The sequence below is a fragment of the Syngnathoides biaculeatus genome, chromosome 6, assembly GCF_019802595.1.
Source record: "Syngnathoides biaculeatus isolate LvHL_M chromosome 6, ASM1980259v1, whole genome shotgun sequence".
Lineage (NCBI taxonomy): Eukaryota > Metazoa > Chordata > Actinopteri > Syngnathiformes > Syngnathidae > Syngnathoides > Syngnathoides biaculeatus.
The window spans coordinates 19167105-19193965 of NC_084645.1; the positions used below are offsets into that span (position 1 = coordinate 19167105).

Below are 26861 nucleotides of genomic sequence, written 5' to 3' on the forward strand. Positions count from 1 at the left end.
ACACCTTCACACCAGCTGTTGTCCAATAGGGACAAACAGGGGTAATATTCAGTTCCAAACGTCGATAGCAGGCGTGACCAAGCTCTAGCATTTTCAGGTCTTCTGGTCTTAAGGTCGAAAAGGGTCAGTAGGCTGGGTAGATGAGGTTAGCGATGCCCGATAGTATTTAGGAGACTAAAACTCAAAGCTCAAGACTCAAGAACGCAGTGAGGAAGCATGGGGAGGACTGAGATGGACCAGGCATAGTGAGAAAACAAGGAAGAAAAAGCACCTTCCACCGTGAGGCGGGCAGAGGAGCTGCTGTGGCCATGTCGGTTGGTGGCAGTGCAGCGGTACATGCCCTGGTCGGCCAGACTCACACCCTGGATGACCAGGGACAATTGTCCGCCACTCTGAAAGCTTCTCGCCTTGTCTCTGAGTAGCTTCTGGCCGTTATGATCCCAAACCACCTTGATGAAGGGCTGCCCATCAAACGAGCAGCTGAACGCGGCCATCTCACCACTTTTTACCCAGATATCTTGCAGCTCTCTCAGCACTTTGGGCTCCTGGAGCACTTGGATTTGAACGCTGTGTTCTGAGCTCTCCATTTCAACCTCCATGGTTCTCCAAGATATGGAGGATCTCTCAGAGTAGGACTGAGTAAACTCCGTGAGGGTTTCAACCTCAAGCTTCTGACTCAGCGTAGCCTCAGCCATGGTGCTTGCCATGCTAGCTAAGGTTTGTTCATCTGGGCATTAGGAAAAGAGTACAAAGGTTAGGTTAACATGATTCTGGAGACTTCTTGAGTGGAGTGGATGCGTCTGGATCAGTGAGCAAAGAAGAACAAGACAAGGCTTTCTGTTGGACTGTCAGTCATGGACGCTTGACTAGAGATCAGGCAACAGACCAGACTATGTAAGATTTGTTTCAACTATGCTTAAATCATCTGAAATTATAAGGTCAAATTTGTCTGGTGAAGATGGTGTGCTTGAAGCAAACCACACGAATGCAAGCACGCAAAATCCACGTAATGGTTCGTCGCTAGTCTAGTAGAGTGAGCAGCGGTCTGGACAAGCCGCCACGAATGTGAGCACCAACATTCTTCAGTGAAGTGGACTCACGGAAGCCGCACTTTGGGGTTGCATGCTTGATTGTCTATGCAGGCTACACCTTAAGTACCCTTAAGATCAAACGGATTAAAACCTGCATGACGAAACGACCCATGACATCAAAGAAATCATATCTTCATGGGACATCGTATGACATCATAGGACCAGTGAGGCAAATTGAGCATTTCATTAGTGTAATAAGTTGTGCTACTGGTGAGAACAAAGGGTCTACGAGTTCACATGGATCTTAAGATGAAAATGAAAGATATGGACTCAATTCTCAAATCGCTTGCCATAAGTGCTATGGTTTTAAAGAGTTGGGATTTTGCTCGGAAAAACTGCTGATTCTAAATCTCCAAATATTTTAGGTTGTATTGTCAAACCCATTTTCTGTGCTTATTGTCTGTCTTGATCAGGGTGCGCGCAAGTAGAAAAGATTTTTAATCTCAACGAGGTTTTCCCGGATCCGTAGGGGGTTAAATGAAAAATTCAAACTCAGGTTGAAAAGTAACAAAGATTGGTCTTTGTGTCACTGACTGGTCTTGATGCAGAGAACTCACCATCAATATTCAAACTGGCCCCACAGGTCACCATTCCGGCAGAGTTTCTGGCAACACACGAGTACTCTCCTTCATGCTTGAACTCCACTCTGGAAATGTTCAACTGGCAGATATCCCCAAATCGAGATATCTGAAAGACATCTGATTGTCGGATCTCTCTATCATTCCAGAACCAACAGATCTGCAGATCTGTAACGGGAGGGGTGGGGAAAACATCAAGATGCTTTAGTACAGTAAAGTACACAACTGCATTGTTTGTAGTATACTTGAGAATGTCCAACATGTTGAAATGGTCTGTAGTTTTGTTTTGTTTTTTTCCATGCAGGTATGCATGTGTTTGTTCTGTCCGTATTTTGGTTGTGCCTGTGGGTATTGTCATTCATCAAGGTCATTTTATTCCCAGGACATGAAGTGGATCGGAATGGATTCTGAATGTCTTTGAAGATGTTATGTTCGGTACTTGAACAGGGGCTAGAACAGACAACTCGAGCTTGAATATTGGTGTTGAAAGTCAGGTATTCTTCCCTAAATTTAGAGGCTTGCCTCAACCCAACTACAAATCATTTTGCTCTTTTGTTATTAAAAAAGAAAGAAAAAAAAATACAGTTGTTAAGATAGACCCAAGGGAGCCCTCCCTTTGCCCGTCATTCAGAGGCTCATTAATATTCCATTCAGCTGTTTGTGGAGGCACCTGAGGGCCAAAAGTGGTTGAGTTTCTCGTAGGCTAAATGATTGAGTCTTTGTGTTATTAACAAGCACGTCTTAACATTTTCTGAACAGAATCAACAGAGGACTTTTCATTGAAGCAAAAGCTGTCCTCTCAAAACTGTGAAAAGCCTGCTCGCTCATTCAGATGGGAGACAGCCACAGTCCATTTATCCATCGAGTCACTGCCCTGCGAATTTTTTTCGTGTTTTCGCCGGTTGCCTCTCTGTGGCTGCTTACGTCATGCTTTTGTTTTGAGACGTTTTCGGGTGTGCTTCAATTCTTGCTTCGGGAGGAAGCGTATGTAGGGAACATTTTACCTTCCCCAGAGACTGTACACTCCAACTGGGCAGAATTTCCCGATGTCACTAAGATGTCTCTCATGGGAGAAACCAGAACAGGAGCAGAGACCCGCAACACACTTTCTTCAGGAGCTACAAGGCAAGAACAATGAAAAAACAACAACAAAAATCAGTGAAATTAAAGAAAAATTATTTTAACAGGAAATGTAAAATGAAAACTTTACAGTGTTCTCCCTTTTCCATTGGCTGCCACATAAACAACATCAAAATGACCAACAAGATGGTAACAAGGTGTAACCGGGTTAAAAGTTGGTACAGGTAAAATTTCAGCATAATAGAGTAGCAATTAGTTTATAGGTTTTGATTCATTTGTGGGGGGTGGGGGGGGGAGATACTTTTGTTTGTCATTTTATTGTTGTAACCATTGTTTAAGAAGGACAGGAAGTGACGTGTTGAGGAGACGCCGGAGAGGGACGGAGTGCAAGGTACGAGTGGTGGTTGGAGGACAACGAGCTAGCTGCATGCATGGGACTTGGCCTTGGGCGCTAGCAACCAGTTAACACTAGCTAGCAAGGCCTGTGTGTTGGACCGCGAGGGAGAGGAAAAGGGTGCTAGCGTCGAGCTAACGCGTCTAGCGAGGCCTATGTTTGGACTTCAAGGAAGGAAGAAAGGACGACGACCGGGAGGACGCCGGACAGAGGAAAACCCCCTTCACCTTTCTTCATTCCTGCCTTGAGAAGCACTGCAGTGACATTGGGGTTTGAATTTCGTTTGCTTGCCGGCTATATTCATATTTGTTTGGGCCTTTTTAGCTTAGCATGCGTGCATTGTGTACTTGTCATATTGACTTTGTTTTTTGACTGTTGTGTATGCGTGTTTGATTTTCTAACCTGTATTTTGTGATTAAATGTACACACTTTTTGTTACATAACCAGGTGTATTATTGGACTATCTGCAAGACAGTTAAAATAGTGGTGAGTTTATTTGGTAGCTTGATTATTTAAATTTGGATAATATTAACTCATAAGGGGAAATATTTCCGAGACTTTTTGAAAGAGAATTCAATGCACAAGTAAAGAGTAAAGTTGTAATAGACATTTAGAGTAATTACCATTGAGTTAACTTACTAGTTTCACACTTTGGAGTAAGGAAAGAACTCGGGTGGCGACCTCGTCGAAGTATTTTATACGAGAGAGGCGCTCCAAAAGCCCCCAAAAAATCCAAACCTCGGTGTTCTTATTGATTCTGACCTGACTTTCAACAGCCGTATCAAATCAATCAGAAAAACTGCCTTTTACCATCTGATGTGTATCTAAAGGGAAGGCTTGTATGTGTCAAGCAGACCGGAAAAAGCTCGTCCATGCTTTTATCTCACCTTGACTAGACTACGTAATAGTCTTCTGACTAGGATTGGAGTTCTATGCTCTGACCGCTTTGTTCTGGTCAGAATGCGAGCTGCAGCATTCTGAATGAGCTGCAGATGTTTAATACTTCCCATTTTTTGAGAATCCAGTCAGAAGACTAAGCAAAAGTCCTTCCACTGGCTTCCACTCAGCTTTAGAATCGATTTTAAAATTCTGCTACTGGGCTATAAATCTCTAAATGATTTTGGTCCTGAACACATTATGGAATACAAACCCAGGAGAGCTCTGAGATGGACTGACTCAGATCAAATAGTGGAGCGCAGAGTCCGAAGAGAACGTGCTGAAGCAGCCTTTAGCTATTATGCTGCACACAAATGGAAGACGGTGACCAGGTCACAAAGGTGAGCTCGGGCCCAATTGGCAATGTTTGGAAATCCAGCTTGACAACTTTTTTTTTTTTCCTCTCTCATGCTTTGTAGAGTATTTCCACTTTTTAATCATATTTCTTGAACTGTATATGGTTTTAATTGTACTTTTTTTTAAAAAGTATGTATATTTTTGTTGTTTTTATCCCATTGAAAATGTTTTATCTCTGTTTTCAAATGCTTTTAATCATGCAAAGCACATTAAGTTACCTCGTGGATGAAGTGCACTATGCAAATACATTTGCTTTGCTTTTGCTTTAATAAAGCAATGCATAATGTTCTTCAACTCACACGCTCCAATAAGGGTTGCGTCACCGCCACTGCTGGGGAGACCCTAAGTAGTAAGCCAGCTTGCTAGGACGAGAAGGTAGCCTCCCTCGGCTTTGGTTGGGGGCACGGGTCCTGACGGTTGTTTGTGTCTATGCCTCAAACAGTTCAGCAGTTCAGAGTACCCATCCTTTTTGGAATTCTTAGAGGGGGTGCTGCTTGGGACTCCTGCTTCGGATTTCAGTGCTTACGTGGGAAATGACAGTGAAACCTGGAAGGGTGTGATTAGGAGGAACACCATGTTCAAGCATGAGGTTAACCACATGTGCACTTGGCACCAAGACACCTTGGGTCGCCCTTTGATGATTGACCTTGTAGTCGTCTCATCGGACCTGCGGCCACATGCGCTGGTGGTCTCTTTTTAAGAAAGGGGTTCCAAATACAGGGGGATCGCACTCCTGAGCCTCCCTGATAAGGTCTATTCAGGGGATCTGGAGAGGAGGATCCATTATGAAGTGGAGTCTCAGATTCAGGAGAAGCAGTGTGGTTTTTGTCCTGGCTGGGGAACAATGAACCAGCTCTTCACTCTCGGCAGGGTCCTCGGGGTTTTTCTGTGACACGTGTGTCATGTGTTTTGTGGACTTGGAGAAGTCATTTGACCGTCTCCTTACGCCAAGGCTGCCCTTTTTTCACCAATTCTGTTCACATGTTTCATGGACAGAATTTCTCGGCACAGCCGAGGTGTAGAGGGGTCCGTTTTGGTGGCCTGAGTATAGCATCGCTGCTTTTTGTAGTTGATGTGAATCTGACGGCTTCATCAAGATGCGATCTCCAACTCTAACTGGAGTGATTCGTGGCTGAGTGTGAAGCAGCTGGGATGAGAATCAGCAACTCCAAATTTCTCAGTCGCGAAAGGGTGGCATGCCCTGTCTTGGTCGGAGATGAGATCCTGCCCCAAGTAGAGGAGCTACAGTATTTTGGGGTCTTGTTCACAAGTGATGGAAGAATCCGTGCAGGATTTGCAGTGATGAGGTTTTTGGACAAGTCCATAATGGTGACGAAGTAGTTAAGATGCAAAGCAAAACTCTCAATTTACCGGTCAATCTACGTCCTATTCACCTATGGTCACAAGCTGCGGGTCATGACCAAAAGAACAAGATCCTGGATACAAGCGGCCAAAATGAGTTTCCTTAACAGGGTGTCCGGGTTCTCCCTTAGAAATAGGGTGAGAAGCACTCATCCGGGAGGATCTCCCTGTATAGCCGCTGTAATGAGAGGAGACAGATGAAGTGGCTGGAGCATCCGTTTCAGATGTCTCCCTCAGGCGAGATGTTCCGAGCACATCCCTTCGTCAGGATACTTCGGGGATGTCCTAAGACAGGCTGGAGAGACCCTGGAATTTTCCCAAAAAAAGCTGGATGAAGTGGCTGGGGAAAGAAAAGTCGGGGCATCCCTGCCAAACCTACTGCCCCCGTGACCTGACCTCGGTCGGATAAGTAGTTGAAAATCGATGGATGGATGAAACAGAATGTCACAAAAAAACCAACCTAAGCTGATGTTAGGAGTCACGAACCTTCCACATTGAGCGACGCGGAGCTTGTCGCCTCTCCAAAGTCATTTTTGACCTCACAGCTGTAGATCCCCGCATCCCCGGGGAAGACTTCAAGGAGCAGCAGCGTGTGCTCATCTTCGTCGTGCAGGAACTTGCAGATGGAGCTGGTGGACAGAGCCTGAGAGCCTCGGTACCAGGTCACCTGAGGTTGCGGGAGACCGCTCACCCGCACCGAGAAGCGAACTGCTTTGCCCGATGTCACCGTCTGGGCCAGCAAGGGCCGGACCACCTGTGGCAGTTCGGGGACTGGGCGCAGACAACGGGAGGAGGAGTGTTTAGGTCCAAAAGCCTTGTTTTGCTCCCTGGACTGCTTCACGTCCCAATCACCACCGACCACATGCTGAAGAATTAATTCTCGGATTCATTTCAACACCCTTACTTACGTCGCACATGAAGGTTGACGGTGGTTTTATTTTTTCCGGCGATGAAGGTGTACTCCCCGGTGTCGCTCCTGTAGGTTTCAGCTATCGTGAGACGGTGGAGCTTCCTGATGGTGACGTAACTGAAGCGCTCATCTACTGAGAACTGGATCTCTGTTCCATTCCTCAGCCAGCGACCTTCGACATCATCCTCGCTCACTTCGAACTCAAAAGTCGCTTTTTGTCTCTCAACAACCTAAAAAAAAAAAAAAAGTCAACAAAAAATGACGAGCTTTCTGGAAAAATGGAGACAACGTAAGCTATATCATCTTTGGCACATTTTCCAACAACCTTTTATTTTTGACAGTATACAGTGAAGTCCTAATTTCGAGTTGTGTGGCTTGGCTGTAGTACCGTGTTGTGCCAGAACACGTTAGGCACCGCTGAGCTGGAACTGATTGTGCGGTCTTATTTGTTGTTCTGAACATTGGTTTAACTGCCGCTCCGTGTGCTTTATAGTAACAGTTGTACCTGCATTTTGGTTTGGTTGAAGATTTAATTGCGTACAAATGACAATGTTTACTGCATCGTTTTTAGAGTAAACCTCAAAAGGGAGTGGCATGCTTGACCCTTTTCTGGCAAACTGTGAGAGTTACTCTTCTTAACCCTTCTGAATAGTGAGCACGAGAAGAGGCGCTAATGAATATTTTCAGGTGTTTTGTTTTTTTTTAACCAAAGTTTAAGTTTCATTAAATGCAAATGGGTTCAAAGAATGTTTGGGGTTGCTAAAACAATATTTATTGTTTTTCTACCATGTCTCTCGATATGGTGGATTTTGGCCAAAGACATGCCCCCGTTCACTTTTGACGACACGGACGCTGAAGGACTCACAGTTGTGTTTTTATCGCTGGGCTCGGAGATCTTGATGTCACGCCCCTCAACTGTGAGGTTCCCCTTCGACATGCTGGACCCAGCCACGGCGGTGTACTCTCCAGTGTCAGACAGACGGGTGGATGGCAAAACTAAGCGGTGCACAAACCCCTCTGAGGACATCTTGTATCTTTGAGAAAATTCATTGGGAACCTTTCAGTTGAGTTTGCTTCCATTTGTTCTGTGAAGTATGCTTGGTGAGGAAAAGCTGAGCTACCTGTCAGACATCTCCAGTTCCTGCCCGTCCTTCATCCACATCACCTGGACGCTTGCTTCGGAAACTTCACATTCAAAAGTTGCTCTCTTCTTCTCTGTGATCTTCAGGTCTTTCAAGTGTTTGGTGAATTCAACAACACGAGCTACCACCCAAAAACAAAGCGGACTTTGAGTTGGACAAATCCAAATTTGGCTGTCTGTCGGTCTAAGCATTCGTCCAAGTTTTCTCTTTGAAAATACTGAGTCTCTCCACACTTACCCTCTACAAAGAGCTTCGCAGTGGTGCTAGATTGTCCTGCCATGAAGCTGTATTCTCCGCTGTCACCAAAGTGAACGTTCCGGATGTTCAGCGTGTGCGCTTGCTGTTTGCAACGAGCCTGGCATCTGTCGGTAGAGCGGATCTCCATGCCGTTCTTCAGCCATTTGGAGGAGATTCCCTCATAGTTGACATTCACCTCAAATGTTATCGTGTCTTTCTCCCGAGCCTTCACATCTTGAAGCGTGACCGTGATGATGATGGCTGAAAAAGGCAAAAAAGACATCAGAATCAAAATCTCTTTATGATCCCGAAACGGGAAATTGGTGTAGTTCACCAGTAGCTTTCATCCTTTGCCTTCTCGGCCACTGATTGTGAACCACGGTACCGGCTGTGAGGTATCATTCATTAGGCGTGCTGTGAGAATATGCTCGAGTTCACTTGAATGCCTCCCGAACCCTCATTTTGTGACATTGTTTTCTAAATTTTTTTTCCATTGACTCAACGCAGACAGATTCAGGACTATAAATCAAGGGCAAAGGAAAAAAAAAAAACAACAACAAAAATGTCTCAACTTACGATTGACAGTGAGTGTGGCAGAGACGCGGTCATTCCTGCACACGAAGGTGTACTCGGCTGAGTCATCCCTGGCGCTGTTTGAGATCTTCAGCTGGTGGACTTTGCCCTGTACCGCCATGCGGAACTTTTCGCTCATCTCAATCTCGACGCCGTTTTTCAGCCAGGTGGGTGGCACCTTAAAGTGAGACACTTCGCATTCAAAGGTGGCTGTCTGGGTCTCGGCCACCGACACGCTCTTCAATGGGCGAGTCACGTGAAGAGCTGTGAAAGGAAAGGCGGAGTTTGGAACGGAGTCTATCACTTCACCATGTTGTTTGTATTCTATCAAAATGGAAAATAGTGGTTAACCGTTATATGCTGCTCCTTTGTTCACACCGACGTTATATCGCAACCACCGTGATGCCGTGCCAAATTTGATCAATTCAAGCGCTGTAGCAGCTTTTCACAAAGGAGGAAAGAATCTGTTTGAGACGCTTCTCCACTGGACATATGCAGGGATTGTATTAAAAGTTGGATTTAGGCAGTTTTTTCATGAATACCGTCCAAGAGCGTTTCGTTTTAGAGAGACTAATGTTGAGTTGAAACAAAAAACGGTTCCAACAAAAGGAGTCAAGAGTTCAGCTATGAATTCTACAAACACGTCCATACGGGGGCCTGAAAGAATCCCCGTATTCTCGCCAGGATTCTTACCCAGGTCAAGTGCATGAAAGTAAATGTGATTGGACGGACATATGGTAGCACGGCTGAAGTCTGGTAAGAACGTCTCACAGATCCCAGCTAAAAGAACAGGGTCGGTCGGTCGGTCGGTCGGTCGGTCGGTCGGTCGATCGATAGATAAAAAGGCACAAAGGCCAATGTTGACTCATTGATGGTAACTAAAGCGCAAAAGATTTTGAAACCCTGGGAAGTGGTCAGCAGCTGCGGAGCGACAACATTGTCGCGCTGCCTCATCAATGTTGCTTTTCAATGGAAGCGGTTGCACTGGTACGATGATCCTTCCTTCTGTTATGGTGAAGCCAATTTTGCCGCATGACCTGGGACTCATGCTGACTAATCAGTGCAATCGCAAATACAAGGAGGACAAAGAGACGTCTCGAGGAGAGAATCTGGTTTATGGAAAGTGTGGAATCCACCGCCACACTGAGGATACTTCCTTTCAGTTGCCCTTGAACAGCTCTGGCAAATAGCTTTGCAGTGGCTACGGAGAATATACTGTGCATGCAAACTCAAGACAGGCGGGGCCGGGCTTGAACCCTGGACCTCAGAACTGTGAGGCCAACGTTTTCCAGCTCCACCACCATATAACTACTGCAATGTTGATGATAAATAATAAGTGGGCTGCACTTATATAGAGCTTTATCTGAACGATCGCAGTACCCAAAGCCCTTTTAGAAAACCATTCATACAACCATTCACCCATTCATACATCAAAGGGCAGCTGCGACCCACTAGAAATAAATTGGGCTTCAGTGTCTTCCCCAATTGCACTTCGACAAGTGGACAGGCTCAGTCCAGAACTAACGGGCTATGTTCCAGTAGGTGAAAACTGACTTTCTTGAAGGCGACATAAGCAAAGAGTTTGAAGTCTAGAGAATGATGCCGCATTTGTTTGGAGCAGTTTAATCTGCCAGTTGCAAGAAACTGTGAAAAGAACTGATGAGAGAGAGAGAGAGAGAGAGAGAGGAGAGGGGGGGGGGGATCATGGACTTTTCTGCTAAAATTGTGAATTGAAACAACGTGTAAACAACTGACAACTTTGGGTTCGATAGGAGAGGCCGCGCGGATAATAAAGCGAAATCACAGTTCTCGTATTCAATTGTCAAAGCGGATAAGAGATTCTGTCTTGCTGACAATTGCAGAAGGAGCAAAGCGTAGGTATTCAGGAGCTTCATCTGGATGGAGTCATTCAGCTGGTTGAGAGAGCTGTCGCTTCATTCAAAGTTAAGACAAACAATCACACTGAAGGATCTGGAGCAAATAAATGAATGTCTCCGATTTTATTCGTCAAGTGATGCCGCATATCAGCGGTTGAATGTGTTGGTTGAGCGTTTACATCTGGCATCGGCCGCATGGCCACTTACACTCAACAGTGAGGCGAGCGCTGCAGCGTAGATGACCGACCACCGCCGTGTACTCCCCCTCTTTGCTGCAGTCCACATCCTGGACCACTAGTTTGTGTGTCTTCTTCTCAGAGGACATCACGTAGTGCTCGTCGGGCTTCAGCTCCGTGTTGTTGAACAGCCACTTGACGGGGACATCGTCCTCCGAGATGCCCAAGTCGAAGACGGCAGCAGCTCCTACGAGCGATGTTACGTCCTTTGGCTTCTTCAGGAACTTGATGGCTGTGAGGAACAGTGGATGTTATCATGAGGCGTTAACAGGACATTTCAACACCATGTCACACATTTTTCCAGCTTGCCAAAGCCCAAGTGAACTCTGTGAGTGCGCAGCACTACTACACAAAGGCTCCAAAGCAAAAAACGTGGGACATAGAATTTGTCACGTCCCATCGGAACGAGAGGTAGGACCCAAACGCAGGGACTCGGAAGACGCGAGGTAGTTCAAGAAGAGACACGTTTATTGTATGCAGAGTTCGGGGATCGAGCAGGCAGTCCGGTGCACGGGGAAACAATGCAGGCAGAAGTGTCAAGGAGTCAGGCTTACAAGGTTGGTCAGAGAACGGACGGAGGTCGGTACACACAGGTTCAGTCAGGAGCACGAGAGTGCTGGAACGGGACATGAAGCTCAACGAACTGGCGGAGGACCAGTCGTCACCGGGTCCTATATATACGGGGGATGATCAGCCCGCGTGAGGAGCAGGTGTGCGCCTCCCAATCGGCGCAGCCGCGCGGGCACCTGCACAGCTCATGCTGAAGCGGCAGGATCATGACAGAATTATGTTTTGGGCCTTCTTCTTGACTAACACAGCTTGAATGCGTAGTGTCAGCTGAAAAGATGTCTTCTTCTTCTTCTTCTTTTCCTTTTGGCTTGTCCTGATTTGAGGTCACCGCAGCGTGTCATCTTTTTCCATCTAAGCCCATCTCGTGCATCTTCCTCTCTAACACCCACCCGCAGTCTTTATGTCCTCTCTCGAAACATCCATCAACCTTTTCTTTGGTCTCCCTCTCTGTCGCTCTTTTGGCCTGGCAGCTCCATCCTCAGCACCCTTCTACCGATATAGTCACTGTGTCGCCTGTGGACATGTCCAAACCATCCAAGTCTGCTCTCTCTAACCTTGTCTCCAAAGCATCCAACTCTGGCTGTCCCCATTGCTCTGTATTGTTGACCCCAAGTATTTGAAGTCGTCCACCCTCGCTATCTCTTCTCCCTGGAGCTTGGCTCTTCCCCCGCCGCCCCTCTCCTTCATGCACAAGAAAAGAAGTCATGCGAGCTAAATTGCTGCAATGTACATTTTAGCAGATAAGCCGATTTAAAAAAAAAAAAAAAAAAAAAGGTCATTGAAATTCCGACATAGTTAGCATGATTGTTGAGTGGAAAGAACTGACTTTTCTAGTTGCTTTGATGAATGGCACAGACTTACTCTCTTGAGGCTGAAATGGATAACGTGCTGTAGTCTACTCAGCTTGTCCGAAAAACCAAACTCACTGTCGTGATGACGTTTGCTTCTCAATTAGTCCCTTTTAGAAGTGGCCACAACCATTTATGACATCCTCCTACCCCGCAGGATAAATCTTCGTATTTGTGCAAAAGAAGTTATCTGTCAATGACTTTTCTGCTTCTCGCAATTACCAAGGACCTGGAGTACCTGCAGAAAGCACCAAGCAGTTTGCCCCCACTAGTAAAATGTAATTCTTCTACCGGGGTGCCTTAGTTGTTCACTCAATCATCTTACTTGTGATGGCAAAGAGCTTACGAGTTGCATGGAAAATTCAGCATGCTAGCATAATAGCGAAAAAAAATCATCAGTCAACTTGCCAAATGCTTTTAGAAAGATAGTAGTACTATTCTAGGCTTTAGGGTACAGCTACCATTGGCAAGTTAAAGGCATCTTTTATTGCTATGTCCTCAATTATTATCCATGCATCCATTCTCTGAACCGTGAATCAGGGCTCGCTTAGCCCAGATCACAAAACATTTTACAGCACTGTGTGATTGAGTCTGGACCAGAAAACATGATACAGCTATTGTCAGGTCCTGGTGGGGACCCCCTTGACAACAGTTTATCCTCACATGGCGTCACGCGCGCGCTCGAGCCAATCCTAGCTGACTTTGGGCAATTGGCGGGGTGAACACGAAACTGGTCGCCAGCCAATCACAGAGCAGAGATTCCCACTTGTAATCATTACAGTGATGATTATAATTACTCTTGCGGTAGAATGGTGCACGACTGGGTATGTCGTCTTCCTCAGTTCTGAGGTCCAGAGTTCAAATCCTGGCCCCGCTTGTCTGGAGTTTGTGTGGATGTTCTCCCCTTGCCTGCGTAGCTTTTCCTCCGGGCACTCCTGTTTCCTCCCACATGCCGAAAACTTTCATTCATTGAAGTACCAGTAGGAGTAAGGGCGGATGGTTGGTTGGTTGTTTGTTTGGTAGGTTAATTCAAAACTCGAATTTAGAGTCTAAATTGACCGTAGGTGTGAATGTGAAAGGTTGTTTGCTCCTATGTGCCCTGCAATTGGCTGATGACCAGTTCAGGATATATCCCGACTCTCGCCCAGAGGGAGCGGGGATAGGCTGTCAAGTAACATCTTCTTTTTTCACCAAAAACTCCAAGAGTCCTAAGTTGAAACTAAGAGTTTGAATGTGAGAGAGGTTCACGAGTGGTGTTATTGGTGAACACTTCACCATTTTCCAGCCGGACCAACGTCTCACGTCATGGTGCCTTGCCATACACGGTGGTGTTACTTGACAAAAGTTGACAAAATGACGGGCGCTTACTTTCAACGTTCAACCTGGCATTGGCCGACAGTTTCCCCAACTTGAAAGAATACACCGACTCGTCCTGTGTGGTGCAGTTCTTGATCTTCAAGGTGTGCACGGTGCCACTAACGCTGATCTCGTATTTGTCGCTTTGCTTGATCTCAATGCCGTTCTTGATCCACTGGGCTCCCCTCACGTCTTGGTGGGTTAGCTCCAAGCTGAAGATGGCGTCTTGTGTCTGGACCACGTTCAAGTTCTTCAGCGTCTTCTTCACCTTTACAGCTGTTGAAAAAAAAACGTGCAAATTTATTCCCAGCACCAGACCGGACGAGACCTTTCTTTTACTTGTCTGAGAGCTTCTACTTGCAGGTCGAAGAACAATTCTGTATGCCACCCTGCTGCCTGACACCCTCCATCCATGTACTGTATCTGATCTGTTTCTGGGATTGTCTGTTTCAAACTTGCAAGAAGATGCCCATTCTGGAGTGACCTTTGTTGATCTCCCCAGACCTACCTTCAACCTTGAGAGTGGCAGAGGTCTTGGAGCTCGCAATCTGGTAAGTGTACTCTCCGACGTCGCTGGCTTTGGTGATGACGATGACAAGGCTTCGGACGGAGCCGTTCACCTGGCTCAGGATGTTCTCGTTGAAGTCCATGGGCTGGCCATCTTTCATCCACTTGCCTTCTACTGAAGGGTTTGCGACTTCGCACACCAGCTTGGCTGTCTGTGAGTCAGCCACCACAGTGTCCTGAAGAGGCTTCTTGATGGCACCCCCTAGTGACAGGAGATGATCATTAGCTCTACGACATGATCTTCAGTCGCATGATGGTTTGCAAAATCTCTGGAATTTTTCCAAAGTTGGACACTTTCATGAAAATCAGGAGGAATTTATGGGAAGAGGGAAACAAAGAAGACGTTTACAGAATGGAAAGTTGGCCGATGGCATGGTGGCGCAGCTGTAGAATGTTTTTTCACCACCAATTGTGGGTTCAACCAGTGTTGTAGACTGGGTCACCAGTGGGCCGAAGCACAGTACAGTACAGCACCTGCCCCCGTCCAGTGCTACCAAACTGCCCCCGCGTGCCACTAGGGTGCTGGGCGCGTCCGTCCCAAGTGACCACCAGAAAACCAACCACATGCTCGTACCTGACACAGTGAGCAATGCAGCACATGTCTTCTCTCCGGCAGCAAAGGTGTACTCGCCCTCCTCGTCCTTCATGGCATTTAGGACCGTCAGAGTGAGCAACGTGTTGTTCGATTCCATCTTGTATTTGCTCCCTGCTTTGAGTGGCAGCCCCTTGAAAGTCCAGAAGGCGTCGATGCGAGGGTGAGACACTTGCACCTCAAAGGTCACATTCTCCGACTCCGCGCATTTCCTGTCCTTCATCGGGACCAGGATTTGGACGGCTGCACACACCAAATGGTAAAGAGTTGTGACGTCACGAGGCATCTAGCATTTTCTTTCACATTTACCCACATTAGGGCCACAGGTGGGCTGGAGGCTATCCCAGCTCGCTTTGGGCAAGAGGTGGGGCTCACCCTCGACGGGTCGTTAGCCAGTCGCAGGGCATAAATTGGCAAACACAGTTCACACTCATTCACACCTAAGGACAATTTAGTCTTCAATGAACTGATGACCAAAAAAGAAAATTGCTCCACTTCCCCATCATTTGATTTCTGGACTTTAGCAACCATTGTCTTTCCTTCTCAGTGTTGGTTCTCGGGAAGTTCAGACAGTGATGCTGTTCACTCTATCGAGTAACAACCCGCATATAGAGCACTGTTTCCAATTTGTTGACTGCAAGAGTGAGAACAGGGGCTAAATAGTACTTTCAAAAGTGTCTAAATGTACTTAAGACGCGTGGGAGGAGTAAAACAGTTCAGTTGTTTGGTCACTCGTGTAGATTTCTTTCACGGCTGCGTCTGAAACATATCCCCGCCAATAAATGAGGGTTCAATTTTCTCTAACACCACGGACTCATGTACTGTACTACAATGGCTGCGTTAACGTAATGAAATGTCGACTCGCCTCACAAAGGACAAACATCAAAACAACGACTTACTCTGTACAGACAATCGGCAGCTGGTGTCAACTCGACCAACCGCCAGCTTGTAGTTTCCTTCGTCTGAGGCGAAGGTTCGATTGAACACCAGCCGCTGTTTGGCTCCCTTGGCCACTATCTGGACCCGGTCACTGGGCATCAAGGGTTTGTCGTCGTGGCACCACTTGACTGAGCTGATGTCCTGAGCAGAGATCTTGGCCTCCAGAACAGTTTTGGTGCCTTCAACTGCACTCGTGTCCCTCAGTGGGCTCAGGATGCTGATTGCTGCATTGCGCGACACCACCGGTGTGTTATTCATCAAGCACGATGAGCTTTTTTATGATCCAATGTCCCCAAATCTCTGAGCTGTGTATTTTTTCGCACTTTCGTCTCTTTTTACCATCAACAAACGGTTGGAAAGAGGGTCATATCTTGAAAACTGTTGACTTATTTTTTCATAACAACTCAAAGGAAATCTAAAATGATAACGTGTGTGTATTGGTTGTGAGCAGTAGTAAATTCAGTGTACAATCGTTTCAGCTTGATGTCGCAATCGCAAAGCCTGTTACTTACTGCGAATATTCAGCTTCGCCGTGGTGGAGATCCCCTGAGTGGGAACCTCAAAGGTGTAAACGCCAAAGTCGCCCTTCCTGGTGTCCTCAATTAGGAGTTTGTGGATTTGTTTGTCGATAACCACGTGCACCCGATCCGAGACAGTCACAGCTTGTCCGTCCTTCATCCAGATTCCTTCAACATTCCCCTGAGAAAACTTCACCTCCATCTGAGCAATGTCCCCCTCGCAGACCGTCAGATCGGTGAGAGGCTGCATCAGGGTGACCGGTCGGTCTGAAACCGGAAAGGTGCACTATTCAGTTTCAGAAAATCTTTTTCATCCAAAACTAATGGAGCAATTCACAGTACAGGTATTTGCTCACGAGTATGAAAGGTGCGGTGCAAACTATAATATACGATATGTGTCTGAAGTGTTCATGCTGAAATGAAATGCTGCAGAAAGAAGTGGGTTGCTAAAATCGAGAATGCGATACTTGAAGTTGAAATGTTTTGAACGGGTCAAGAAATGTGGATGGAGGTCAAAGTGGAAACCATCTCTTTCATTCGGGAATTTCATTGAAAAGGTTTTGTGAAGTTGGGTGCTCTGGCAAAGATCTTGCCAATGAGCTGAATATGTGGAAGTTGGAATAAGCTATGAAATGTGGAAAGGGGACATTATTGTGTGAAATAGTGGAGCCAGTAATTTGGGAATTCAGAAAATGGAGACAAAAGTTTGAAAGATGAGCTCAACAGTTTGAACCTGGAATTGAAAAGAGTGTTTGAGAACATTTTAGTTGAACGTTTCAGCCGCTTGAATGTTTTTGTTTTGGGTTTTTTTTTTTGTTGTTTTTTTTTTTTTTTTGGGGGGGGGGTGGCCGCAAGGAAACTGTGGCATTGTGGGGAAATGTGTAAAATATCTTTTCATTTAGTTTCATTGTAAACATTGAGGGAATGTAGAGAATGGTCCCCACAATGCTCAGATTTGATTTTTATTTCAATGGTTTGAATCGGTTGAACCATTGGGAAGGATTACAATGTTAAAAAGTGGTGAAAATAACATCAAAATGTGTCCGTGCGGTGATCATAGTGGGAAAAGTGCGGAATGCTTTTTTTTCCAAAAATTTGGGAAGCGATTGGCAGACATCTCCAAGACTCACATTTCATCTTGAGGTTAGCATGCGTCTTCAAGTCGCCCACTGCGAAGGAGTATCGCCCCTGGTCTCCCTTGTTGACATCCTTGACGGACAGGCTATGGCGCCCGCGCCGCGATGAGATGACGTGCTTGCTGCTCGGAGACAGCTGCGCGTCTCCGAAGAACCAAACGCCCTCAGCATCCTCACGGGAAAGCTCGCATTCAAACTCTCCAGAGTAGCTCTCTGGCACCTCGGTGCACTCGAGGGGTTTCAGGATCTCCAGCGGAGCTCCTGTCGGGGCCCCAAAACTTAGTCACGTTGCATTCGGCACGCACGAAATGAGTACACATCTCGCATACTCGAAAATATTTGATTCTATCTTGACGTGGGACAACAGACTCATTACGAGAGACTCATTACGAGGTGACAGTACTTTTATATTCCACACATCCAGTATGAGCTGTGCGCTGACTCCTTCCGACCGTAGCATAGTTTGATTTCTCTGTTTTGTCCCATGAAAAGACGAGAGAGATCTCATCTTGACAAAAGTGTGAGGGGTTTACCGTATGCAATAACCCTCATAGAGCACACCCACCTTCAACATTCAGCTTGGCACTGGTTCTGATCAGGTCGTCGTCCACGGCCACGCAGGAATATTCCGCGTCGTCTTTTATTTCCAACGCGAGCACAGACAGGAAGTGGACTTTTCTGTCCGAATGCATCCTGAACTTGTCTCCAGAGAAGATCTCAGCGTCGTTCTTCAGCCATTTGACCTTGACGAAGGGTTCGTTGGTTTCGCACTCAAACGTGGCCATGGTGTCTTTCTCTTTGGCATTGATGTCTTCCAACATTTGTGTGAAGTTAATCACTCGTTTTGCTGCACCATCCAAACAGAGACTTTGTGTCAACGTCAGCGCAAAAGCACTTAGCACAAGCGACAACAGCACTTAGTGTATGATTTAGCAAAGAGTTGCGCGAACAGAAACAGACCTGTTAGTAGTACACACAAGTTCAAAATTGTGAGTTTAGCATGCATAGCGTTGTTTATCAAATCTGAGATGAATCGTGGTGTCTGATTTTGCTTCAGGTGCAGATGGCACTCCCGTGTTTATTGTGGCAAGTAGGAGGTTCTAAAACAACCTCAGAGGAAAGGGGGAAGAACAAAGCACTTTTCCTCATGGAATCATTTTTCAAATTGTCTGTTCAGCAAGGCAGTTTTGGAACTTGATCCAAGGGTTTACTTCCTGCCTTGGCCACTAAAGTCCTGCCACCTGTGACAAAACTCTGTTGTTCATTCATTCATTCATTCATTTCATTTCAGCACATTGTGGAAATTGGTCCAGTCATCTCCCAAAGCAGTTTTTTAGGTGTGCCGTTGCAACTTTTAAACACAATGCCACACATGATGGGCACCTACATCCTATTCCCACACTCTTGGGAGTTCCGTGAATCAAACAAATGGAAGTGATCAGCCGTTGCCGTGTTATCTCGGTAATGTTTGTTTGCCCCTTTCGCCATCACCAAGAAATTCCATCCCTTCAGATTTGCATTCTGCTTCTGCGGTGATCTGCTAAATCTTCCCTGATGACAAGCATCAGAGCAAAACTCTTATTTCCACGCTAGACAAGGCCCTTTCCCCCGTTTGGCAATTGCGGCACCCACAAACAAGGCATGCCCTCTGCTAAGAGTCAACATGCAATTTAGTGGTCACTTTTTTCCCCGTCTCCGAAAAGATTCTGTGCATTTGCTGCTCACGGAGAACCGGCCTAAGGCTCCGCTCAAAGTTGGGCTCACCTTGCACCAGGAGGAAAGCGTGACCGGAGGTCTCGCCGGCAGAGTTGACAGCTTTGACCATGATACTAGCCGAGTCCTCAGCTGTTACGTCTCTGATCAACAGCTCACACACGTGGTCCTCGGGCCAGAACCAATAAACCCGGTGAGTCTTCTCCAGTTGAACACCATTCTTGAACCATTGGCACTCGGGTTCTGGTCTACCGACAACCCGGACTCTGAACTTGACTTCGTCCCCCTGTGCCGCTGTCTGACTTGATATGCGCTCCAGGATTCTGGGAGCTTCCATGCTCGCTGAGAGCTTAACCCTTTCTGGTTGGAGTGGTTTGGCTGTGATTTTACGTCGCTCTTCCTCTCTTTGCTTCTCTTCCGCCTCCTTTTCCTTGGCTCGATGAAGTAGGTCTTCCTTTGTCTTCCTCAGCAGATCCTCGTAGGACTCGTCCCTCTTACGAGACTTGAGTTCCACGGCCGTGATGGACTCGTAATAGCCCTCTTCTGTTCTGCGCTTGAACTTGCTCCTCAACTCCTCCGACTCCTCGTTAGACTTCTCGTGAACAATCCTTTGGGCTTTCTTGAGCTTGATGACCTCTTTCAGCTGCGTGTCATCTGAGGCCTGCTCCACCTTCACCACTTCAAATGGAGCTTTTCCAAGTTCTGGTGCAGCCTCAGCTGGTTTGGGCTCAGGAGCCCGACGAAGATGCGTCCTGAAATCTTCCCTCTGCTGAATCTCCAGTTTAACTGTGTGCTGAGTAGAGCCAAGGTTGTTGTCCGCAACCACTCTGACCTCTCCTGAATCGTAAGACTTGATGTCAATGATCTCGAGGTAGTAAATCCCATCGTAACGGAGTCTGTATCTTTTGCTCCTGCGAATCAGTTGTCCGTTGAGGTACCAGTTGACCTTGGGCACAGGGTAACCGGTCACTCTGCAGCGGAATCGGGCAATGTCACCTTCCAGCACTCGAGTCGACTCGGGAAGGAGGACAATTTCAGGTTTAGTCTTTTCTGTCTCCTCGTCAGCTCCCACTCCCGCGGGTCCTCCCTCGTGAGCTATGCGCTCCATTTCCTCGATTCTATGTGTTCCTATCCTTCCCTCAGGCAGCTGTGTCTCCTCAACCAGACCCTTTTCGTCCTTGACAATCAGGGTGGCCGAGTTCTGGTCCACTCCGAACTTGTTGGTTGCTCTGCAGGTGATGACGCCGCTGTCTCGAGCGTACGCTACCTCATAGTCCAGACTGCAATATCCAAATTCATTGACCATGCGCAACCGGTTAGCAGCCTCCAGGGGTTTGCTGTCATGGAGCCACTCTACCACCATGGTGGGGTCGCCAATCGGGGTCAGTCTGCACTCAAAGTGAGCAGGACCAAACCTCTTCATTCGAATGGAGGTCAGCTTCTTCTTAAATTGTGGTTTCTGCTGCTTCTCTTTGTCGTAAAGGTCTCCTTCCTCCCACTGTTCTTGCCCATAGCGGAGATGCAGGGGCTCCAGCTCTGGGGGAGCAATCTCTTTGGCCTTGTAGGTTCCTTTGGGAATAATGAGCTTCCTCTCTGGCTCCGGTTCGGCATAGTCCATCTCTACGTTGACTCTGCATCGGGTGGTGTCCCTGCCAGCTTTGTTGATGGCCGTTGCTGTGTACCATGCACTGTCTGAACCTGAAGCGGACGGGATCTGGAATGTTGCTTCTCCTCTGGTTCCTTCAATCCTGAAACACAGTTGTCAAGTCGACACACTCTTATTTTCATCATTTTGTCGAGTCAAGGCATTAGTAGTAGCTAAGAGCCTCCTGTGTTTTTTCTTCTCCACTAAACCTACTCTCCTGAAAAGAAGTTGTGCATATGTAGTTTGGAGTGAGATTTCAGGACAAACCTCAAATTCAACATAAAATTCACAAGGGACCCCAGTTTGACATTGTGTAAACTTTCAAAGGCACACGTCCAATTGTTTCAGTAAGGGTTATCTACAATGGACCTGTACAGCAAAATTCCTGTTAAGATGCATGTTAATAATCAGGACATTTTCTGAACCCTAACTGACATCACAAAAACGGTATTATATGTGGTTGTTTTTTTTTTTTGTTGTTTTTTACAATGTAAACCACAGTAACTATACCATTATAAGGAGTAATATAAAAAATACTTTATATGTGGATGCTTGTGAGGCGTGACAATGTCGCTATTTTTGAGCCAGACGATTTCTGGCAAAGGGTTTCCGATGGCTCTGACTGCCAGTTCAACCAGAGTTCCTTGTTTCACGCTCTTGTTCCTCAGCCTCTCTGTGAACTGCGGACGCACCAGGGCTTCCTTGGCTGGAAAACAACCAGAGAGTGAAAAAAAAGAAGTGAACAGAAGTCAACAACATCCAAAATGAATGACAGACAAGCTATTTTTACCATCAACAGTGAGGGTGACAGAGATTGATGAGCGTCCAGCTCTGTTCTGCGATACCACTGTCCACTCGCCGCAGTCCTGTGGCATGGCCGGAGTGAGGATCAGGGACTGAGTACCATCCTCTTTAATCACAATCTTGTGAGTGTAGTCGCTGACTACTTGTTGACCTGGCCAGTGACAAAAACACATAAAGTCAAAAACCTGGTCATCACAATCTGTTCATATGTGGTACGTGTGTTGTGAAAAACCTTTTGTCTGTTTGCCACTCACCGTTGTGGAACCAGTAAGTGTCCGGCATGGGTCTGCCCACCACCTTCAGGTCAAATCTAGCCGTCTGCCCCTCGGAGCATTCACAAGAGACGGGCTTCACGACGAAGACAGGCTTGTAGAGTCTCTCTAGCTGAGCCTCACCCGTGTTGTCGAGCCTTCTTACGGGAGAACGACTGGGAGAACGACTGAGGGGAGGGTCCGGTGAGCGGCTCAGCGAGCGAGGAGACTGGGACCTTAATGAGAACAAACAAAAAAAACACACTTGAAAAGATCTCTTCAAGAGAATCAAACTAATAAGTCGCGTAAACGCTGGAAGGATTTCAGATCACACTCTCTTTGCAATAATAAAGTATTTTCCATGGTTCTCTATGAACCCCTCTGTCCAAAAAGCATGGACATCTGTGACCTCCAACGTACCGGATCCTCTGCTGAGCTGGCTGTGGCGTGTATCGCCGAGGCGACTCGCTTCCAGAAGGTTCCACGTAGAGCTTCCCTGAGCTGACGGCATTTCCCTTCATGTTGCTGGCCAGGGCACTGTAAACACCCTCGTCCTCAGGCAGAACCACGGGCAGTCGCAGACTGGCACGTCCGTCCAGAAGGACCTCTACCTGGTAGCGTCCACCGGCTCGTATCCGCTGGCCATCTTTGTACCAAACAATCTACCAAAACAACATGTGTTTATGCGTCAGATATAGCTCGTTATGTCATCCATTGATGTTATCTTCTGTATCTTGACCCTGTGGACAAGGTGCCTGCCATTTGTGTCCACCTTGCTTCCTTCACAATGTATTTTTTTATGAATCATTTATTTGTATGTTACTGCTGGCCAATCAAAGCCCATGGAAAAGGAATGTTTTTTTTTTATTTGTTGTTATTGACTGTATTTAACCATTGCAATTTGGATAAAACCCCTCCTCGAGCCGTCACCTCATCGTGGTGGAAGGGATTGTGTGTCCCGATGATCCTAGGAGCCAAGTTGTCTGGGGCTTCATGCCCCTGGTAGGGTCACCCATGGCAAACAGGTCCTAGGTGTGGGACCAGACAAAGTACGACTCCAAAACTCCTATGATGACTACAAAAATTGGATTTTGGTTTCCCTTGCCCGGACGGGGGTCACCGGGGCCCCCTCTGGAGCCAGGCCTGGAGGAGGGGCTCGAAGGGGAGCGCCTGGTGGCCGGCCCTGCACCCGTGGGGCTCGGCCGAGCACAACCTGAAAGGGTAACATGGGTCCCCCTTCCCGTGGGCTCACCACCTGTGAGAGGGGCCAGAGGGGTCGGGTGCAATGTTAGCTGGGCGGTGGCCAAAGGAGGGGACATTGGCGATCCGATCCCCAGCTACGGAAACTAGCTCTGGGGACATGGAATGTCACCTCTTTGGCAGTGAAAGAGCGCGAGTGGTTGCGTGAGGTTGAAAAGTTCCGACTAGATATAGTCGGACTCGCCACTATGCACCACTCCTCTTGAGAGGGATTGGACTCTCTTCCACTCTGAAGAGACGCCGATCAGGTGTGGGTATACTTATTGCGCCCCAGCTCGGGGCCTGGCCTGCCCGTTGGTTTTTATCAGCTGGCTTGGGAACGCCCCTCCGGAAGAGCTGGAAGAAGTGGCTGGGGAAAGGGAAGTTTGGGTATCCAACTTCCGCCGCGACCCGACCCGGAAAAGCGGTAGATAATGGTTGGATGGATGAATTTGGATAAAAATGGGTTTCATTCAAGACCCGAGGTCCGGTGCCAGTCCAGGTTGCGGTCCAGGTTAGTTCTATGTTTTCTACCAGATCAGAATCACCTTTATTATCATTACAAATATGTGAAAAGGGTTAATTTGCCTGAGGCCTGAGGCTTAAGCTCACCTTGGGCAGCGGCACTCCAACCATCCTGCAGTGGAACGTGACGCCCATGCCCTCAACAATTCGGTAGTTCTTCACCAGCGTGTCGAAAGTAGGTGGCACGGCCTCGTCTTCTGCGCCGCTCACCATCTGCTCCCCATCCTCTGCCAACAGTTCTCTGTAACTGATCCTCAGGATGCTCAGCTCAATTTCGTGCATGATGCGCTGCTCCAGGATCGAGAGGTGGAGGTCCTGTGTGCCGCAATGTAGGAAAACCCTGGAATTGAAGACTCTGACGGGATATCTGAACATCAAAGATCAGCTGCCAGTCTTTCAGCCGCAAATCATCCAATCGGGTTGCCGTAAAAACTCACACTCTGTTCTTAAGTAGTAATAGTAGTACAGATAATTGTTTTGAAAAAAAAAAAAAAAAAAAAAGAGACGAATTCTAACATGGACTTCAATCCAAAATCAAAAATTGAAAAAATGTTCTATGCAGTGCCTGTTTTGAATTTGGGATGAAAAAAAAAAAAAAAAACTTTCAATGTTCCTCATACTGAGAAGGAACTAGCTTGCTAACGCTGGCTCAGCTTTTATTTGAATATGTTGCCATAACCTTGATAACATTGATGATTAACGAAAAGTCATCGTTGGGCTCACAGTTCTGAGGACTAGGGTTCAATCCCGGCCCTGTCTGATTGGAATTTGCATGTTCTCCTGTGTGACTTTTCTTCAGTTTTTTTCCTCCCACATCCCAAAAACATGCATGGTTAATTGGAGACTCTAAATTGCCCCGTGGTGTGATTGTGAGTGCGACTGACATCTGGCTCCATATGCCCTGCGATTGGCTGCCGACCAGTTGAGGGTGTACCCTCCTCCGGCCCTCCCACAACCCTTGTGAGGATAAGTGGCGAAGAAAATAGGTGGGTGGAAGGATGGATGGATGGATAATAACGTACATCTCCAGTACTGTACGTTGTTTGGTTTGCTTGTTTTTTTTTTTTTTTTTTTTCCACATGCACTTTTTAGACTGACAAGGTATTGACAACACATTCACCAGCAATCGTTCTTGGGGGCAACGACATCAAGCGATTGTCTTGAATGAGGCCATAGATGGAAAATATCTTGCTTCTGCAAATCTGTCAATGCTCCCTGGCTCCCTCCCATTCCTCCGTATTGCGGCAATGGGCTCCATCAATCAAGACCTCAACCGCGGTTGACTTTCCATCTTTTTCATTGGGTTAGGGTGTATTTGAGGAAAGTAAGAAGACGAAAGTACAGACAAACATCTGTGCTCATACATAGGGAGCAAAGGTCAAACTCCGGTCACGTGCACAAGTGGAAAATATACTCTACTGACGAGTGGATGCTGCTACCTGTCCAGAGATAAGAGTGGCGGTCCTCTTCTCCATGATTGTCACGGCAGGTGCAGTATCTCCGACCAGGGGCTCCTGCATTGAGGCTTCGAGGTCTGTCTTCAAGGTTACCGCTTGTTTCTTCACAAAGGCTTCATATTCATCTGGAGGCAAAACGTTTCAGAACATTGAGTTGAATGAAGCCCGGCAAGTCATTTGGGTAAATGTAATCGGCAAAGGGTGAATGGCGGCAGTTCAACTGAAGCGGTTTCTTGACGTAGTTGATGTTTCACCTTCGTGAGTTGTACATTTTAGATGTGAGCATTTGAATTATTTTATTTGACATGATACGGACAACAACAGCCATCATTGGACAAACCAAATGCATTGTTTCAAGTGCTTCAGCGTCGGTGCTACAAAGTTGTCTTCCGATTGATCTCTCGGGATGGTGTGTCTCCTGAGGGTGATCACAATAGGATTAGGGTTGTCGGAACCGGACAATCTTTCGGAAAGAGCTTGAAAGAGGCCACCTCGGTCAAATTAAAAAGGTCTCAGAGGCGTTTTGCGTCACTTGTAGTCTGCTTACATCACATCCATTGTTGCACTCTGAGGGGAAAGTGACAACAAATGAGTCATTTCAACATAATGTCACGACCCATCGGTGCGGGAGAGGACCCAAATGCGGGACTCCAGATACGCAGAGGCAGTTTTTGGGGAAAAGTGATTATTCGTTCCAAGGTCGGGGATCAGGCAGACAGTCTAACTGGAGCGGCGGTCACCAGGACGTCGGGCAAGCAGGGATCGCTACACGGGAGATCAGTCAGAGAGAGCAGCAGTATCAAGAGCGTCAGGCGGAGGTCGGTACGCAGGGGTTCAGGATCAGGAACGAGGAAGTGCGCATGGCACGCGTGGCAACGATCTGGCAAAGCCAGACCGTCCGCTGGGTCCTATGTATACTGGGGTTCATTATCACCGATGAGGTGCAGGTGTGCGCCTCCTCATCAACGCAGGCATGTAGGGGACCTGCACTGCCAGGGCTGGGACCGGCAGAACCGTGACACACAACTAGTCGTTAGACGCAAAACAACAGCCTTGCATTGCAACACAACAAAGATCGAACAATCTCAACAGCACTAACCCTGCTGTAAGCACCTTCATGGGCCACACCCACCGGAGACTGCAACTCTCAAAACTTAGACGTGGAGGAGCCTTTTGGATTTAAGGTCTTCAACACAAGGAAGAAGGCCACCTGCCAGAATTCAACCTTTGCCGATTAACACCGACATGGTTTTGGCTGTGGGACGTACCTTCTTCTAACAGGCTGGCGGTAGCAGACACCTCTCCCAGCTGGTTCCTGGCAAAGACAGAATATTCTCCGGCATCGTCAGCAAAGGCCATAGAGATCACCAGGTGACACACGCCAGTCTGCTTTTGGTAGGCAACTTTGTATCTGAAAGAAGGTTCAGAGACTTGTTGTTGTCGTAGTAAAATTCCTAAAAGCCTGAGGATTCATGGGGTTAACGATCCCTCTCCCAAACTGAGTTAGGAACAGACGTTGACAAACCTGTATCCGGTGGCGAGCGGGACGCCGCTCTTCTTCCAGATGATGTGTGGTTTAGGGCACCCCCCGACTTGGCACATGAAGGCGACGCTTCCCCCTTCGACCAGCTTCTGGACGCCAGGAGTCTTGACGAAGAAAGGAGCGACGGCAGATGACTCAGACTCAACCACGCTCATCTGAGACATGGTGTCTTCTTCAGTTACTCTGCAGAAACATTTTGGTACAGGTCAGCACAAGCACTGAGACGTCCAGGAAACCTTGCGGTGATTGACTTACAATTTCTCTTCAGGTTCCTCAGCGACCTCCTCTCGGCTCTCGATGTCATCAGACACTGAAAGTTAAAGTCTCTGTGAGAACTGGCAAAACCTACAGCTTAAAAGTCACCTTACTGTCATTTTGGGGTTGT

At 47.2% G+C, this 26861-nt stretch overlaps 1 protein-coding gene across 1 annotated transcript in view; it reads right to left on the minus strand.

Moving 5' to 3' along the window:
• Positions 1–26861, minus strand: part of ttn.1 (titin, tandem duplicate 1) — a gene marked incomplete at its 3' end in the record, with an annotated part of 159120 nt that overhangs the window by 125868 nt on the left and 6391 nt on the right. The window contains 27 exon segments of the mRNA XM_061822179.1: positions 272–727; positions 1649–1837; positions 2674–2787; positions 6285–6569; positions 6707–6938; positions 7574–7742; positions 7830–7971; positions 8088–8348; positions 8664–8924; positions 10745–11005; positions 13560–13823; positions 14056–14316; positions 14689–14949; positions 15606–15869; positions 16158–16430; positions 17294–17560; positions 17865–18146; positions 19064–20760; positions 21195–21363; positions 21448–21612; positions 21716–21948; positions 22133–22374; positions 23564–23791; positions 24916–25058; positions 26202–26344; positions 26459–26626; positions 26696–26786. Of these exon segments, the coding sequence (XP_061678163.1) occupies positions 272–727; positions 1649–1837; positions 2674–2787; positions 6285–6569; positions 6707–6938; positions 7574–7742; positions 7830–7971; positions 8088–8348; positions 8664–8924; positions 10745–11005; positions 13560–13823; positions 14056–14316; positions 14689–14949; positions 15606–15869; positions 16158–16430; positions 17294–17560; positions 17865–18146; positions 19064–20760; positions 21195–21363; positions 21448–21612; positions 21716–21948; positions 22133–22374; positions 23564–23791; positions 24916–25058; positions 26202–26344; positions 26459–26626; positions 26696–26786 (7521 nt within the window).